The sequence below is a fragment of the Neovison vison genome, chromosome 3, assembly GCF_020171115.1.
Source record: "Neovison vison isolate M4711 chromosome 3, ASM_NN_V1, whole genome shotgun sequence".
In the NCBI taxonomy this organism is placed as follows: Eukaryota; Metazoa; Chordata; class Mammalia; order Carnivora; family Mustelidae; genus Neogale; species Neogale vison.
Window position 1 is genome coordinate 175686949 of NC_058093.1, and position 19419 is coordinate 175706367.

At 34.3% G+C, this 19419-nt stretch overlaps 1 protein-coding gene across 1 annotated transcript in view; it reads left to right on the top strand.

Moving 5' to 3' along the window:
- SMCHD1 (structural maintenance of chromosomes flexible hinge domain containing 1) overlaps positions 1-19419 on the top strand; it is a 149686-nt gene that overhangs the window by 49056 nt on the left and 81211 nt on the right. The window contains exons 14-22 of the mRNA XM_044243330.1: positions 1242-1355; positions 1934-2040; positions 2999-3081; positions 3253-3366; positions 7582-7659; positions 7739-7858; positions 11265-11409; positions 16845-16941; positions 18288-18360. Coding sequence (XP_044099265.1) covers positions 1242-1355; positions 1934-2040; positions 2999-3081; positions 3253-3366; positions 7582-7659; positions 7739-7858; positions 11265-11409; positions 16845-16941; positions 18288-18360 — 931 coding nt within the window. The remainder of the gene's footprint in view (positions 1-1241; positions 1356-1933; positions 2041-2998; positions 3082-3252; positions 3367-7581; positions 7660-7738; positions 7859-11264; positions 11410-16844; positions 16942-18287; positions 18361-19419) is intronic.

The following is a 19419-nucleotide window of genomic DNA, read 5'->3' on the forward strand; positions in this document are numbered from 1 at the left end:
GAGCATGCCACTTGTAAGTCTGTTTGTTGACCATATTATGGAGAATGAAGAGATCTAGGTGAGGTCTTTCATCCTTGGGGATATGATAGTCTAAAATCAGACATAACCTAAATATAAGTAATAGTAAATGAGAAGGGAATAAGTGCTATGGAAAGAGAGATGAATACTGCTTTGGCAGTTTGGAGGGAGAAGAGAGGATTTTCTGACTTTGGATGGGCCTTGGGAGAAGAGCAAATCATTAAATTCTTTGGGCAAGAAGTGCATTTGTAAGGACCTTGAAAGAGGTAGAGACTTGGATGCTTGTATAAGTATTACAGAGGTCAGAGGGCATCCATTGATTCGGTAAATTCAAGTCATCATCATATATTTAAAGCTTTGGAATTTGATGTGATCACCAGAGAGTAGTGTGTATAACTGGAGCCTGGTTTTTCCAATATATGGGGGTGGTTAGAATGAAAAGGATGAGCCAGTGAAGGAAAATAGAATGGATAAACTGATGAGATACAAGGAAACTAGGAGAATATGGTATCCCTGAAGTCAAGGGAAGAGTTATAAGGAAGAGGAAGTGATCACTTCTGTCAAATTCTGTATGGTTGTTGAGTAAGGTGCTTTCTCAAAGACCATAATCTGAGCACAGACAATGATAGAGGTTAAGTGCAGAAAAATAGCCAGTAGTAAAGTTGGAATGTCCTGCAGTCTGTTGTATGTGGAAGGAAATAGTTAAGAAATGAGCTGAGAAAGTAGATTTTTATATGAACTCTGGTAGTCCTTCTCAGGAGTTTCTATGAAAATTATTCTTAGGTTCTTAAGGCCAAGTAAGGAAATACCATTGGCAAGCTTTAAGCCACTTAATTTAAAAGGAAGAATTTGTCAGAGTTTGTAATTACTGTTCAATAGTCTGAAAGCAAGATTTTGTGGAGAAAAAGGGTTTGAAGGATATTGGCTTTCATAATTAACTTTGAAGGATTTATGGACCTTTTAGAAAACATGCAAAGCTATGACATTTTTGTATGAAGAAGCCACTGTGTCTTTACGGAGATTTGTTAAGAGTAAGTGGAAAACTTACATAAGTAAATATAAATAAATATAACTTTATTAGAATATTAGGATGCTTTTTTCAGTAATTTTTCTGATAGATACCGAGTTTTTCCCTTGGATGAAACAGTTCTATGAGATAGTTATTAATATTAAGCCTGTTTTAGTAAAAACTAAAAGCCTTTTTTCCAATAACTAAATACTAGGTCAAGACAATCAAGACACTTCCTCTCTTTTATGGAAGCATAGTAAAATTTTTTCTCTATGGTGATCATGATGGAGAAGTATATGCCACGGGAGGAGAGGTTCAGATTGCAATGGTAAGATAGCAAGTAATAAAACATTTTTGTTGAAAGTCTCTTGGTATTGCTTACTTTTGTTTAATGCTGAAATAAAGATACTGTAGTTTATATTTTGCTAGCATTTGGATTTTACTGTCGGATAAAGTATTGTTAGCATGAATTTTTATGTTTCTTATTTGGTGTTTTAAATAATCTATAAAGCTTAATATCTGGATGCCCAACATTTAACAAACATGTGTATGTTATTTCTAGTTGTCCAAGTGATTTTGTAAAGCATTGTAAATTTGTAAAAACATTTCATCCATGTTGGAGTAAAAATTGGAGCCAGAATTCTTTCTCAGGAGTGAATAACTCCAAAACTAAAGTGGGCTTTATCCTTCTCCCATGTTCTTGTTAATATTTGAATGATATTTAATTATGCCTAAGGAGGTTACATGAAAAATAGAAATATACTCTGTGGTATAATGTAATAATAGCTATCATGATATATATACTGAATTAGGGTATAATTTGTTTCTTCCAAAGAAACAAGTTTTTATGCAGCCGAATTTGAATCGTTTTTTTTGAAATGTTGGTGTAAAATTTTTTTTTTCCAGGAACCTCAGGCACTGTATGATGAAATAAAAACTGTGCCAATTGCAAAGCTTGATAGGACAGTTGCTGAGAAAGCTGTGAAAAAATATGTAGAAGATGAAATGGCAAGGTAATTCACATTTCAAAATGCAGGATAAGAATAACAAGAAACCAGAAAATGAATTATAGTGCTTTTAACTGTTCTTGAATATGTTGTTATGGACACATAATAGGACCTTTGTAGTCTTAGATTTATACATTGTGATGAACTTCTTGCTGTTAAAAAAAAATGAGAGCTCTGGTTGTGAAACAGATTCCTGTATTTGTTTTATATAAAATTTCCTCCTTTTTCTATATCTAAAGTGTTACTATTAGAGGCACTATGAATCTGGTATGTTAGAAAACAACTTGGTTTGACCTACAACTAGAAGAAAATTGTAACTGTTGAGAGGTAAAGATTAGTTAGGTAAGATTGGTAAAGATTTATGGGGGGATTAGTACAAGAGAAGTAAAGGAAAGTAGAAAAACAAAACTCTTGGTAGCTCTCTTTTTTATTCTTTGAGGTTTTTATTTATTTATTTGACAGAGACACAGTGAGAAAGGGAACACAAGCAGGGGAAGTGGGAGAAAGTGAGGTAGGCTTCTCCCCAAGCAGGGAACCTGATGCGGGGCCTGATTTCTGGACCCCGGGATCACGACCCAAACTGAAGGTAGATGCTTGCTCAGGCACCCCTGTTTGTACCTCGGGTGTAGCTAATGATGCAGTCATTTTGATTCTTAGTGAATCTCACTAATAATTCTTCTTCTTAAAAGTTTATCTTCTCTTCCAAAGGTAACTTGTATTATAAAAGAGCAGAAAACCACCAAAAAATGGAAAATCCTGACAGTTCCTGACTCTTAATACCAAGAGATTTTCAGGAGCCATAGTAATAGTTAGGGAGGAAAAAATTTATAGATTATTAACATATAGAAGTATAGCTTTAACCTTTCAAAATATATCAGAAATAAATATTCAAGTTCCATTGACTTCTCTTTAAGACCATAATTAACATAGTTCATGAAACATTAATGTGCTTGTTTCATAATAGGCTCCCTGATAGATTGTCAGTAACTTGGCCTGAAGGAGATGAATTATTGCCAAATGAGATTAGACCTGCTGGAACCCCCATTGGTATGTTTTTTTCCCCCCCTTAATATGGAAAAAATGCTTTTGATGGCTTTATGTATTTAATTTGTAAAAGACCGTGACAAATTAAAATGCAGTATTAAGACCTAGCAGGCTCATCCCTTTTTTTTTTTGGGTGTAACTAAGACATTCTTATTTTAAATTTTGGACTGATAGGTGCATTAAGAATTGAAATACTGAATAAAAAAGGGGAAGCAATGCAAAAGCTTCCAGGAACAAGTCATGGAGGGTCAAAGAAACTCCTGGTTGAGCTCAAAGTTATATTACATTGTAAGTATGCAAACTAATTTGGATCTTTAATATTGTTCTTAAATGTGTAATACAGGTTTTAATATCTTCATATAATCATTGATTTAGCACTCTGATAGACACAGTAGATTTAAGTTCAGAATTTCAAATGTGTTATGACAAATTTTTTAATGATTTTTCTGTTTTTTGTTTTTTTTTTAACTCTAGTCTGAATTTTCCCAAGTAGGTAATTGTGGACTAAAATAAGATACAGTGTATATTTTTATAGGAATTTGTACTAGATAGGAATTCAGATTAGATAATCCACAAAATATATTATAAATAAAAAAAAACTATGGCTCTGAACCTGTAGGGTAGAAATACTTGGTTTAAATTAGAGGCCTGGTAGAAGAGAACTGGATATTGTTCATCTTGTATTTCCCTGATTTGAATTGTCTTGTTTGTTTCCTGTTCATTGTTTTCGTCTTGACTGCCTAAAAGTATTTTTACTTCTTATATTTAATAATCTGTTCTATCATTATATACTTGTGTGTCTCATCCATGAATTTTAAAGACACAATATTTTATTCAGTGTATGTTTATTTCCAACATTTAAAAACTAATCAGTGATTTATTATTTATACCTTGTATAAATTTGTTAGGTGTCTCAGCCTTGGCTCTTTGGCTAACTTATTGATATACTTGTATTTTTGTCCTCTGTCACCCTCTACATTGTACTTCTCCAACTTTGTGTATGGGTGGGGGGGGCTTAGAACAACATATATTTATTAGAGCTCTGTAGATCATACATCCAGGATGGGTTTCATTGACTAAAATCAGAGTGGCAGCTGTATTGATGGGGGAGCCTTGGTCATTCAGTTGGGCATCTGCTTTCAGCTCAGGTCATGATCCCAGGGTGCTGGGATTGAGCCCTGCAATTGGACTCCCCTCTCTCTCTCTCTCTCTCTCCTGCTCCCCCTGCTTGGGCTCTCTCTCTCTCTTTCTGTCAAATAAATAAAACTTAAAAAAAATAGTGTCAGCTGGATTGTATTCCTTCTGGAGGCTTTAGGGCAGCCTTTCCTCTTCCACATTCTAGAATCTATATTCTTGGCTTGTGGCCCATTTATCCATCTTCAAAGTCAGTAGTGTAGCATTCTCCAGTCTCTCTGTGACTCTGACTCTCCTGCCTCCCACCTCATTGGATTTTTTTTTCCAATCAAAAATACTTTTTATTATGTTAAAATATAGAAAACATAAATTTATTATTTTAACCATTGTAAGATATACAGTTCATTGGCATTAAATACATTTATACTGCTGTGCAACCGTTAACTACTAACCATCCCCAGAACTTTTTTTATCATCCCAGACTAAAACTCAGTAGTAATAACTCCCCATCACTCCTTCCCCACAATCTCCTGGTAATCATTGTTCTACTTTCTGTCTCTATGAATATGACTATTTTAGGTATCATAGTAAAATACATGAAATCATATTCTAGTGTACGTATGTACCATATTTTGTTTCCATTTATTCATTGATGGACACTTGGGTTGCTTTTATTTTAGTAGGTATTGTGAATAATGCCACTGTGAACATTGCTATGCAAATATCTATTTGAGTCCCTGATGTAAATTCCTTTGGATAACTACCCAGATGTGGAGTTGCTAGATCATATGGTAATTCTAATGTGTAACTTTTTGAGGAACTACCATAACTGTTTTTCACAGTGGCTGTACTGTTTTACATCCCTGGCAGCAATGCACAGGTGTTTCAGTATCTTCACATCCTTGCCAACATGTATTCTGGGGATTTTTTGGTAAAAGGCATCCTAATTGGTGTGAGATATTTGTGGTTTTGATTTGCATTCCACTAATAATGAGTGAAACGGAGCATCTTTTTATGTGCTTATTGATCATCTCTATATCTTTTTTGGAAAAATGTCTATTCAGGTCCTTTGCTCATTTTTTAATTGGATTTTTTTTTTTTATTGTTGCTGAGTTGTAGGTGTTCTTTATACTTGGGTAATCCTTATCAGATACTATGTAATTTGGACATACTTTCTTTTCATTCTGTGGACTGCCTTCTCACCTATTGGTGTTTTTTGATGCAGAAAATGTAATTCAGATGTAGTCCAGTTTTTCTGTGTGTGTGTATTTTTTTTAAGATTTTATTTGAGAGAACAAATGCGGGCACAGAAGAGGAGGGAGAGGAAAGGAAGAGGGAAAGAATCCCAAGCAGGCTCTGCATAGTCTGGTATAGCGGTGGATCTCATGACCCTGAGATTACCACTTGAGCTGAAACCAAGAGTCAGACACTCAACCAACTGAGCCACCCAGGTGCCCCCGATTTTTCTGTTTTTGCATTTGTTGCCTTTGCCTTTGGTCTTCTATCCAAGAAGTCATTGCCAAATCCAGCGTTAGGAAGCCTTTTTTTTTTTTTAAATCTAAGATTAGTTTTATTGTTTTAGCTCTTATATTAAGTTCTTTGATCCATTTTGAGTTTAATTTATATAGATTAATTTCTTTTGCATGTGGATATCCAGTTTTCATAGCACAAATAATCAGAAACATGTTCTTTCTCCATTGAGTAGTCTAGGCATTCTTGTCAAAAACATTTGACCATACATTCAGGGGTTTATTTCTAGGCTGTCTGTATATCTCCTGTTATGCCAGTAATGTACTGTTTGGATTACCATAACTCTAGTAAACTTTGAAAGGAAATGTGAGTTCTCTAACTTTGTTTTTCTTATTTAGAATTGTTTTGGCTGTTTGTGTCTCTTAAGATTCCAAGTATATTTAGTACCGGGTTTCCTATTTCTGCAAAAAGTGGTATTGGGTTTTGATAGGGATTATATTGCATCTGTAGATCAGTTGGATTTATTGTCATCCTAATAATCCACAAACATGGGGCTTAGTGGGTTGGGGCCTCTGCCTTTGGCTCAGGTCATGATCTCAGGTCCTGGGATCGAGCCGGTATCAGACTCTACTCGGCAGGGAGCCTGCTTCCTCCTTTCTCTCTCCTGCCTCTTTGCCTGCTTGTGATCTCTCTCTCTGTCAAATAAATAAATAAAATCTTAAAAAAAAAATCCACGAACATGACTTGTATCATCCAGGTGTGCTGAATTTATTGACTGATAATAAAAAAATAAAGCCACTTGAGGGGTGCCTGGGTGACAGAGTTGGTTAAATATCTGACTCTTGGTTGCAGCTCAGGTCGTGATCTCGGGATCATGGGATTGGGCCCCATGTTCAGCTCCCCACTCATTGCGGAGTCTGTTTGAATTTCCTCTTCCTCTCTTTAAAAGAAATATTTATAAAAAACGAAGTCACTTGAAATAATCCTTTTATAACGTGGTTCTGTCAGCGACTTGATGTATGTTTTTGTTTTGTTTATGAATTGCTGTATCTTAATTCTGCTTTTTCAATTTTTAAGTCATTTATATAATTTCAAAGTCAGAAATAAATCTTCAGAGAAGTTATGTCATCCCTCTACTCTGTTTACTTTCTCCCTGTTTGGGTAGTAATTTTATTCGTTTTTGGCCTATCTTTCTTGTGTTTCTTGCTGTAATGCTGAGCAGGAACAAATATATTTATATTATTTCTTACTCTTTCTTACAAAAAAGGTAGCATTTTTATATGTATGTGTGTTTTTATTCCTTCTTTCACATAACAATAGGTCATTAGATCTTAGGAATTCTATATAAATAAGCTGATATTTTAGTCTTAGAAACTCTTAATGAAAATTATTTTAAATATCAAAAGAAAATTATCTCCAATATTTTGTACCAATGAATCTTATTTACAGAAACATTTTTAAGAATTGAAATAAAGGGGGGCGCCTGGGTGGCTCAGTGGATTAAGCTGCTGCCTTCGGCTCAGGTCATGATCTCAGGGTTGTGGGATCGAGCCCCGCATCTGCTTTGGCATCCCTGCTGAGCAGAGAGCCTGCTTCCCCCTCTCTCTCTGCCTGACTCTGCCTACTTGTGATCTCTCTCTCTGTCAAATGAATAAATAAAATCTTTAAAAAAAAAAAAAAAAAAGAATTGAAATAAAGGAATTTTAATGAACCAAGTGAATAATTTTCATTATGCAATTCACTTGTGCATAGGATAGCTTTAAATCCTTTGATGAAGTTTCAAAACAATTTCTAAAGATGTACAACAAATAAAGATATTTGATGCCAGTGTGACATTTCATATTCATGTTGTATATTCAGTTTCTCAAGGTATAAATATTTCTTTTTTCTTTTATTAAGCTTCAAATGGAAATAAAGAAATCATTTCACATATTAGTCAACATGGAGGAAAATGGCCTTACTGGTTTAAAAAAATGGGTGAGTTACTATTCTGAAAGTTAAAAATTATATCAGTATTATGTTGACTTGATTTTTAATTTCTTCTTAATTTGTCCAGAAAATATTCAGAAGTTGGGGAATTATACATTGAAATTACAAGTTGTATTGAATGAAAGTAATGCAGACACTTATGCAGGAAGACCACTGCCATCAAAAGCAATTAAATTTTCTGTTAAAGGTAAGTGAAATACTATATACCTACATATTATACTGAAGATGGCATTTTAAATAAGGGGAGAATAGATAGGTAATTCAATAAAGTATGTTTGGCCAGTTGTGATCATCATGATCTTACAATGGCTTTATGATTCTGCTTCATAATCGCATTTCTTCTTTAAGTTTTTATTTAAATTACAGTTTTAATATGTCGTGTAATATTAGTTTCAGGTGTATAGTACAGTGATTGAACACTTCTGTACATCACCTGGTGCTCACCACAAGTGCACTCCTTACTTGCCAGTTAACCCATCCTCTTACCCCCACCCCTCTGGTAACCATCAGTTTGTTCTCTTTAGTTGTGTATCTGTCTTGGTTTGCCTTTGTCTCTTTTTCCCCTTTGCTCTGTTTATTTTGTTTCTTTGATTCCACATGAGTGGAATCAAAGTATTTGTCTTTCTCTCACTTATTTTGCTTAGCATAATCATCGGTAGCTTTGTCCATGTCATTGCAAATTCATGATCCTATTTCTTTAAAATTTTTGAAGGCATCATCATTTTCTTCTCTTGCTGCTGGTAACACCTAAAGCTATTCTGTTTCCTGACCTTTGCGTGTGTGAGCTGTTCTGCCCACCACCTTCACTCCATTCTTCCCTCTTCCCTGATGCCCAGCTGTTTGGAGAATCTTTTTGTTGTTGTTGTTCTACTTTCTGAAATTTTAAGTCCTAGGAAATTTTCTTGAATTACTTTGATTTCCTACTGTTTCTACATCATTTTGTAGTAAGACAGTGGACATCTTGACTGGTATATTAATACTCTTTTTTCTACTTTCCATCTCTTATTTTCCTGTGTTATGGGAGATTCCTTTAACATGACATGCTACTACACTTTCTATTGAATTTTTCCTTTCTGCTGTCATTTTGTATTCTCTGTTCACTTTTCAAAGCATTCTCTGCCTCCTTTATGAATTCAGTATCTTTAATAATTCTCTGAGGCTATTAGTAATAGTGGTGGTCTTTTTTGAAGCATTTAAACTTTATTTATAGTCTTTTTCCTCCATGTTGGTTTTTTTTATGTTTGCCCTTTCATATAGCAGATGCTTTCTTACATGACTGGTGAATTGCTTATATTTATCATAGGACATTTGAAAGCTTTTATTTCATTTAGGATGATGATGGGAATTTTTAGACTTTCTCTCTTAGGCTGTCTAAATTCCCCAAAGTAGAGCCTTCTTGTCTTCTTGTCTTGTCTTCTAGCCTCCTTCTGCTAGGAGGGTAAACACCTGGCTGCCAGCATTGTGGGAGCAAGCTGGGGAAGGCTCTTGGGGGTCTCAACCTACCGTATAATCTTTCAGTTGGTATTTTCAGCAAACTGTGACACTTTTAGTAGTGCTTTGTCCCTCAATTCTTAGCCCTACTCTCACCTTCCTCAGAGAATACACTTCTATCTGTTGCTGGAGCTGAGGAAGGCAGTTGACTGGTTTTGTGTATTGAGGGGTGGAGATCTAGGGAACTCTTCTCTTTTGAAGATTTATTTTAGAAAGTGCAAGAGAGAGCACAAATGGAGGAGGAGCAGAGGAAGAAACAGAATTTTAAGCATATTGCACTGAACATGGAGCCTGACATGGGACTGGATCTCACAACCCTGAGATCAAGACCTGAGCAGATCATGAGTTGGACACTTAACCAACTGATCCACCCAACCACCCCACCACATTCTTTTAGTAGCTGAAGAACACATACCATAGTATAGACATGCTATAGCTGAAGCAATTTTCTGTTAACGTACATTTCGATCATTTCCAGTTTTTTGCTATTACAAACCATGTTTCTATAGGGAAAAATTTTATGGTGCTTTGTGTACATGTGCTAGAAATTCTCTAGGATGGATAAGAAGTAGAATTGCCAAGGTGACAAGTGTGTGCCTTAACATTTTAAATATATTTGCTCTTCCAAAATGTTGTACCAGGGAATCCTCATCAACAGACCATGAGAGTTGTGGTTTCCTTGTGCCCATTCCTGGCCAGCGTCTGTATTTATCCTGGGTGGTGGTCAGATTATTCAATTATTAGATTTTGCACCTCTTCTCACCTTTCTTGGACTCTCTCTGTCATCTGTGAAAACCTATTCATTTGCTGTGCCCATTTTAGTATATGTGCTGCCGAAGCGAGCACTGCTGTGCCCATTTTAATAGTTTAAAGCTGTGGTTCTCAAATATGACTTTCTATCTTAATCTCCTGGAGAGCTTTTTAAGATACTGGTCTGTAGGGATCACTCCCAGAGTTTCTGGGTTTGAGTGATCCCTAGAATACACATATTTAATTTCTCAGGGGATGGTTGAAACTGTTTGACTAGAGGCCACGCTTAAGAATAGCTGGTTTAGGGGCACCTGGGTGGCTCAGTGGGTTAAAGCTTCTGCCTTCGGCTCGGGTCGTGATCCCAGGGTTCTGGGATCGAGCCCCACATCAGGCTCTCTGCTCAGCAGGGAGCCTGCTTCCTGCTCCTCTCTCTCTGCCTGCCTCTCTGCCTACTGTGACCTCTGTCTGCCAAATAAATAAATAAAATCTTTAAAAAAAAAAAAAGAATAGCTGGTTTATAGAAGGTTTTTATGTATTCTGGATTTTAATCCCTTGTTGCATATGTTGTACATATTTTCTCCTATGGAGCATCTTTTTTAACTTTGTGTATTTTAACCAATAAAATATTTTAAATTTTATCAAATATATTCTTTCATAGCTCTTGAGTACAGTAGTCCACCTTGTATACAGGGGATATGTTATAAGACCACTCCCAGTGGTTTTCTTGAAACTGCAGATGTTACCAAATCCTATATATAGTTTTTCCTCTTTATATGCATACCTATAATGAAATTTAATTTACAAATTAGGGACAGTAAGATATTAACAATAAAATAGATTATAACAATATACAATCTTTTTCTTTCTTAAAATATCTTATTGTACAACTATACTCACTCTTGTGATGATGCAAACTGATAAAATGGCTGTGTGGTGAGATGAAGTGAGGTCAATGACCTCAGAATGGTAACATAGTTTTAGGCTACTGTTGACCTTTTGACAGTATATCAGAAATAGGATCATCTGCCTCCAGACTACAATTAATCACAGATAAGGTGGGGGCGGGGTGATATTGTGTTTTGCCTTAGTTTTTCCTATGATAATGTTATAGACTTTTTATTCTAATAATTTCATAATGTAAAAAATTTTTTCTACCTCTGGAATTTTACTTTTATGAATACTGAGATAAAGATCTAACTTTTCCCAAGTGGCTTATAGTTATGATTTATAATAGCTTTTTAAAGATTTAAAATGCCATCTTTATTATAGTTTAGTTTCCTGTATATAAAATATGGCTGTTTCTGAGCTATAATGAATTTGATTATCATGTTTACTTTTTTTTTGTTGTTAAGAGGGTAAACCAGAGAAGTTTTCATTTGGTCTTATGGATCCTCCTTTTCGTGTTGGAGTCCCATTCAATATCCCTCTGGAATTTCAGGATGAATTTGGTCATACTAGTCAACTAGGAAGTGATATTCAGCCAGTTTTTGAAGCAAGGTAATTTGAAGGATCAACCGATACGTGACTTTTCATATTTACTGAGCATTCAGTCTTCTTTTTTTAGCTTAAATTATTTATATGTTTAATTTCACATGTATCATTTAAAGTGTTTAGTGTATTTCATAATATTTGGGGGATTTAGTTAGCTCGAGCTATGCTTTGTGACTACAGTGTCATATATAAAGTGCTTCACTAAAGTTTACATTTTGACTGAATACACTGTGAAAGTTGTTAAGGTGAGACTGATAATTCTGTCTTACTCTGGTGTTTTTTTTTTTTGTTTTTTTTTGGCAGTACTATATGAAATTATGGCTACTTAAACTTTGTGGTACTGGTCACTCTAATAGGTTTTAAACCTGGTAATACAATTTATTTTTATTTGTTTTTAAAACCATAACAATAAAGTTTATGATTTCCATGAAAGTTTGGGTCTTTCCATAGAATTTACCTTTATTTAATAGTTCTTTACAATATTGTGATTGGCTTATGTTAAGAAATAACTCTGAGAAACTTAACAGTGTGTCCGGTGATATGATTGAGAATGTTCACTATTTCCCCCTTAATCTTTTTAAGGTGCCTTGGGGGAAATTCTTTCTCATTCTCAAGAGCATGAATGCTAAGTGCTTCTTTTTTGCATTAGCTGTCAAATTGGTCATTTTGAGCCCACTTTTTATGTATGTTTTCTTCTGTTGTGTCTATGTACTTTTTCCCCTCATGTTGTAATTGCTCACTTTTTTTTTCTTTTTTAAAGGGTCTGTCCAACAATCTAACAATTGTAATTTTTCACTCTTAATTATTTGATCATGTGCTGTATTCCAGGCATTTGCTAGCTAGACATATAGAAGTGAATAAGAACATAGTATTTGTTGGGCGCCTGGGTGGCTCAGTGGGTTAAGCCGCTGCCTTCGGCTCTGGTCATGATCTCGGGGTCCTGGGATCGAGTCCCGCATCGGGCTCTCTGCTCGGCAGGGAGCCTGCTTCCCTCTCTCTCTCTCTGCCTGCCTCTCCATCTACTTGTGATTTCTCTCTGTCAAATAAATGAATAAAATCCTTAAAAAAAAAAAAAAAAGAACATAGTATTTGTCTTCTAGAAGCTCACAGATTAGTGAGATACTTTAGTGGTTAGATTTGTAGCATGGTTAAGTTCTTGAAAAACAATATATAGTTATAAAAAGAATTCAAAATGAGTTTTTTAGTTCTATGTTCTCTTAAGTTGTAAAAAGTGATTATCTTTTGACCTGTTGCATACATTTGAATATTAAAGAGTAATGCAAGAGTTGAACACTTAAATGTGTTTGTTTAAAAATAAAACCCTAGGGGCACCTGGGTGGCTCAGTGGGTTAAGCCGCTGCCTTTGGCTCAGGTCATGATCTCAGGGTTCTGGGATCGAGTTCCGCATCGGGCTCTCTGCTCAGCAGGGAGCCTGCTTCCTCCTCTCTCTCTCTCTCTGCCTGCCTCTGTGCCTACTTGTGATCTCTCTCTGTCAAATAAATAAATAAAATCTTTCAAAAAAATTCTCTAGAATTAAAATAAAAATAAAAATAAAACCCTAGAAGTAATCCTTCTAGTCACAAGTGGAAAAATATTAGTGCATTATATGACACCTATTATTGATTATAACTCCATCATCCTATCCTTGATAGGATATTCTATCAGGAGAAGTCTCTGTAACATATACATGTTTATATTTTGGGTTTTGAACTTAATTAAAAAAAAATCCTGGTGGCATGGCCATGTGAATTTGTCTTCAACAAAGACCATTTTCTTAGTGGGGTTTTTTGTTTTTCAATGTTATGTGAATTTTAAAAAATCATGCATGAAGCTTTAAAGAGTCAAGTAGCGTGGTAAGGCTTATTGTAAAAAAAGTTTCTCCTCCTCCTGTCCTCTGTACCCCACCCACAGTCCACTTCTCAGAGAACCCCTTTCGACTTTTTTACTTGAATCTATTGGTAACTATTGCCATATATCTAAATTTTACATTGCTCTTTCTTCATTCTTCAGTTTTAGGTGTTATCTCTTGACTTAATGGTTGTAGACAATTACATATTCTCTTAATACCACTTCTGTTGCAAGTAAGCTTCCTTCCTGTTCCTCTGTTCCTTGATAAAATTTGTATTGTGGGTTGGTCAGTATTTAGATCTTGCTTTATTGCAGTTATATAAATACTAGTGACTTGATTGTATAACTTTGTTGCTACTACACTTTTTTTTACTAAGTTTGTGACAAATTAACCTGTAAACTCTCTGCCAAATTGGTCTCTTCTCAAGATGTTTTGAGTGCATAGATAATCTATCAGTTTCATATTTTTGGAAACCTCTCCCTTGGAGCTTGTGATGTGCTATAGTTTGTACTGATTTTTCTGTTTGTTAGTTTTGTTTTTTGTTGTTGTAGTTGGCATTCTGTAATCTTTCTTCACCTTCATCCTGGGGATTCCCTCTGTCTTTTGTGTTAGGAAAATAAATAAAAACAAAAACCTATCCTCAACTTTGAAAACTTCTTCAGAATTTAAGAGAAAGAAAACAGTTTTGCTATTGACTAAACATTAAACCAGAATGTGATTATCATGGGCAATCCAATACAGAGACTGCAAAGACTGAAGGAAATCTTACTCCTCTATATGGATAAATGGCTAGCACTCATTACATTCATTTTGAAAGATAAAATGGCTAAGTATCATTGTCACTGCTTGTGGAATTTGCAATTTGGAGTCAGCCAACTGGAAGTTAGGCCCAGGAAACTAGGAGATAGGGCTGTACATTTTTTTTTTCTTTTTTTCCAATTTATTTATTTTCAGAAGGGCTGTACATTTTTTGATGATTACAGTGCGGAGATATGGCTCTCAGGGCCCTAAAGAAATATTCCTTAATTGTGAGTCTTTTATGTGGCATATTTTATTTGGCATTTAACTTTTCATGGCTCTCCAGTTTTTTTGAAAGAATCCCGCGTTTCCTTTCCTTTTGCTGGACACATCCTTGACTAGGTTCCTATGATGGAGTCCATGTGAGAGAAAGTTATTGCTCCAAAAATGCCTCAGTTCTACTTGACTGAATTGAAAATTGAACGCTATTTTCCTCAAAATTATGAAAGCATTGTTCCATTTTTGCTTTCCTCAAAATTATGAATGCATTGCTCCATTTTTGCTTTTTAGCTTCTACTTCTGCTGATTAAATTTAAAATCACTTTCATTAATTTTCATTTTTGTGTTTTCTCTCTGAAGTTTCTAGGATCTACTTTTAATTCTCAGCATGCAAAATTTTATAGTAATAAATCTTTCCATAGATCTCTACATTATTTGAAGTATTTTATTCTCTACTTTCCACCATCACTGTTTGCCCTTCCTGAGATCCTTATTTTTTGGCACTGAACCTTCTGAAGTGCTTCTTTGATTTTTCCTAATTTTTCTGTTTTTCTTTTTGTGTTCCTTCTTTCCTTTCTGATAGATTTTTTTCAGCTTCATCTTTACAACCTTTCCATTGAGTTTTTCTTTGCTGCTCTATTTTTTTTTTAAGATTTTATTTATTTGTCAGAGAGCAAGAGTGCACATGAGCAGGGGGAGCGGCAGGCAGAGGGAGAAGCAGGCTCCCTGCTGAGCAAGGAGCCTTATGGGGAGCTCAATCCCTGGACCCTGGGACCCTGACCCGAGCTGAAGGCTCAGGTCGTTGCTGAACTGATTGAGCCACCCAGGCATCTCTCCTCACTGCTCTTTTTTTAATATCCAGGTTTTTCTTGGTTTTATGAACTTTTTTTTGTAGATCTTGTTCTTGTTTTATGAACGTGTAATACATTTTTTCACTGAAAGTGGTAGTTTTTTGTGTTTTGTTTTTAAGTTTACATGCACAGGAAATTTTTATTTCTCCAACTTAGATGCTTTTTGTTTGTTAGGTTTTTTTATTTGGTCTCTTCAGAAACCTGGTAATTTTTGGTCATCTGCTGATAACTGAATGGCTAACATGCAGTTAAGGAAACTCAGAATGTGGGAGAAGTTGTTGACTGAACTCCCCTGCAGGATGATATATGTCTGTAATGCTTTATTGGAGGGTCTTTTTTCTTGGGGTAGGCAGTTTTCTCCAATATTTATTTGGAAATAATTTTATTTTCTTGCCTGATGGGGAACAGTTTGGCAGTCCAGTTTCCTAGTCAGTCCAGGAACCAGGTTGGGGTAGAAATAGGGCTGGGAAGGTCTCAGCATCCATATGCATTCATTCAAGATTATCCCTTCTATTTTTAGGATTTTACCCTATCTTTAAATTTATCTGCTACTCCTTGGTTTGGATTTTCTCTACTTTAGCCTTTTCAGAGATTAATCTTCTAGTCAACTGCCAGAGGCCAAGAGGGGAGATCTGGGGAATCCAGATTTTCATTATTCTTATTTTCCACCTTTCTGTTTGCCCCTACTTCTAGAGGCATGTAATATCACCAGTGCCAGAGAGGTTCATAGGAATTCTGGGCCATAGATTGATTTCCAGCTTTTTCCTTTCCTGTTTTAGGGTGCAGTTTTCTTGGCAGACTACTAAGTCCTGTTTTCTAGCAGATAAGTTTTGTTGTCCTTGTCTCTTTTTCCTTTCCTTCTATTTCTTAGCCTTTAATAGTAAATGAAAGAAATCCATTTGTTCTTAAATTAGAGATGTAAGAGATAGTGAATGCAGATGTGTATATTTAATGTCCATTTTCCCCAGGGATTCTGTTTTATCTTACACATCATTCATAGCTTTTTTCAAACAAGGCATGCCATTTAATTTTTATGATTTATTCATATAATACTTACAAATACTTAAACTCCATTCTTCAGAAAAATTTGGTTTTTTCTCCCCCACAGTGTATCTTTTACTTTTATTCCTACTCATCTTACTCCTTGACAGGGGTAAAGTGTTTATACTGTAATGACCTACATGTAGTCAAAGGCTATTTAGGAATGAAATTGCTCATGATAATAGATTAGGGAATCTTAGTGTATATTCTAATGAGTTTATATCATAAGGCTGTACTTGATATTTTGGACTTTAATAAAATTGCTTTTCAGTTTAATAAGTGTCAGAAACTAATATCTTACTGGATGAAAGATTTGGAAAAAAAAAAAAATACGTGGCAAAGTCTGAAGATCTCCCTAAACCTGGCCTATTTGGATATTTCCTTTTCTTGAACTGTATACATGGTCTAGCATTTTATTATTTCCTGCCTTGTATCTTATTTAATAAATGAAGCTTTACATTTTAAATTTATCATTTACAGTGTTTGGCACAGTGCTATCACATGGATCATTTTTCTTTGTAAAAGAAGTTCTTGGGAATTTGCTCCTATTATTCTCTTTTTAAAAAATACTATTTTATTAGAAAAATGAATTAAACATGAGAATGGCATATGAGAAGGTAACACATTTGCAACTTATTTATAGGTAATAAAGGAAAAACTTAAAAAATAATTTGTTTTTCCAGTGGTTTATCTTTACATTATGAAGAAATAACCAAAGGACCGAATTGTGTGATTCGAGGTGTTACAGCTAAGGGCCCTGTAAACTCTTGTCAGGGCAAGGTGAGCATTGTACATAAATGTTTTAATACATACTTATTTCCTATATGGTAAAAATGAAATGAATTTAAAATTGGATGACGTATTTTTGTACCAGGATGACAATTGGAGTTGGGGTTCATTAATCAGGATCATGTCACTAAACTTACTGTAAATCTCTAGGGGATACTAGCATGTTTGTTACTTTGTAACATTTATAAATTAAATATTTTTTAAGTGTCTTCATCTTCATTCCAGTCTTTTCATATTCAGAGTCATTTAACAGCAGTTACCTAGTACTAGGTTTCTTTTTTTTCTCCAACTTTTAAAAATTTTTAAATATTGTTTTTAGAACACAAAAGTATGAGAAACTTTAGCTCACATTTATGAACATACTGGGTCTGGTATTTGGATAAAGGAAAGTGTTTTGGGGGATGAAGTTAGTGAAGGTAAAAATACAAATTCCAATAAGGTGATTTTCAATCAGGTATATAAAGTAGCTAGTAGATTTACATGACTAAAGGGAATATTATGACAAATAACAAGTAATATATAACTTTTCTTCACGGCACCATTAACTTATAAGATATATTCAAAATTCTTCTATCAAAATGTTATTTAATTAAAAATAGAGCATGTGAGTTTGAGTATTCTATGTTGCACTGCATTGTACAATGAAATCAATTTAAAAGTCAAGTTCTGTACATCTTTCTGAATTCAGAGTTTCCTGGAAGAAGAACTTGAAATTCAGGAAAATTTGACTTTAATAGTATAAGCTTACTAAAAAACTAAAATGATTTCTAGATTTTTTAAAAAAACTTTCTTGAAGTAACTTTATATTTACAGAAGAGTTAGAAAGGTAGATAGTATTGAGAGTTTGCATATACTCTGTACACAGCTTCCTCTATTAATATCTTATATAACTACCAAGTATTTATCCAAAGTAAGAAATTAACATTGGTACAATACTATTAACAATACTGTGGACTTTATTCACATTTCACCAGTTTTTTTCTAATTAGTTTTCAACTCCAGGATCAAATCCAGAATACCACACACAGTGCATTAGAGATTTTTAGATTTTTTTATACTTCACTATTTGCCATATTTTTTATAATGCCCATCTTGATTCTAATTATTCAGAGGTTATTCTTTTTGAATTTGAAGGGGCTATTATCTGTAAAGAAGCAATAGGAGTCATTTTTTTCATCAGTACCTCTTACATCAATGATCCTGTTTCTCAGTATAAATTTACTGAATAGATTTCTTTAATGTTATGTAAATGAAAAGCAAAAATAAATCAGAATTGAGTTGTTAAACTACTGAGGTATTTAGGACTTGGGTTTAATTAAAATAATTTTTTTCAACAGAATTTTAATTTGAAGGTTATTCTGCCGGGCTTAAAAGAAGACACACAGATTTTAAAAATTAGATTACTACCAGGTAATATTTTAAATATTCCTAATATTTACCTATAAAATAATATTCTTATTATAAAATATAAAGTGAAGTGTTTTTTGGCTTGGTTATGGTATAAGTCTTGAAAATACATTTGAATGTCAAATAAAGCACTGATGACTGATTGAAAAAACAGGAAAATTTATAGGAAGACCTCAGTGAGGTTCTAAAGTAATCGGGAGAAAAATATGAATGTTGAGAATGTATTTGGGAATAACTCTAAAGAGATACACTAATTTGGCTTATATTAGAACTGGTATAACTATCTTCTGTGGTTTAAATAAATGTTTTATAAAAGTTTCTCATGCATTTATGTTAACTTGATAATGACTTATCAACTTCATAATGAAGTTACATTAAAGTAACACGTTGTAGGAAATGCTGGCTAATTAAGAGAGGCAGTCTGTCATATATGTTCAAAGAATACAGTCTGATATTCTGTCTTCTGGGTTTGAATGTAAGCTCTGACACTTAAGAGCTAGGTAAACTTGTCCTATACCTCTGTTTCCTCATGTGTACAATGAAATAATATCTACTTTCTCACAGTTGTTGTGAGGATTGAATGAGTTAATATAAGCAAATCCTCACTTTGCAAGATTCTGTGGTAACTGAATGGAGAAGAACACAGTTCCAATATGCATGAGTTCTCGTTAACATAGTACTGTGCTAAGTGATAACTGCATGTACTTGTAAAATACAACAGTGTTGGTACGTCACTTTTGGCTCTGTTATTAATAATACTGTAATCATATCTTTGTCCACATATGACCTTTTATACTGTTTTTGAAAAGAAACATACTAGCTATGTCCTTTCACAAATTCAAGTTGTTTTGGTTTCCTTCAAGCACAAAATGATAAAGATGTCAAAATTAGCACATTGGTAGAAGTATACAAATAAGATTATTAGGGCACCTGGATGGCTCGGTTAGAAGAGCATGTGGTTCTTTATCTTGGGATCATGAGTTTGAGCCCGCCGTTGATTGTAGAGATTACTTACATACATACTTAAACACACAGAGAAGCAAACTTACTTAAAAAAATTGT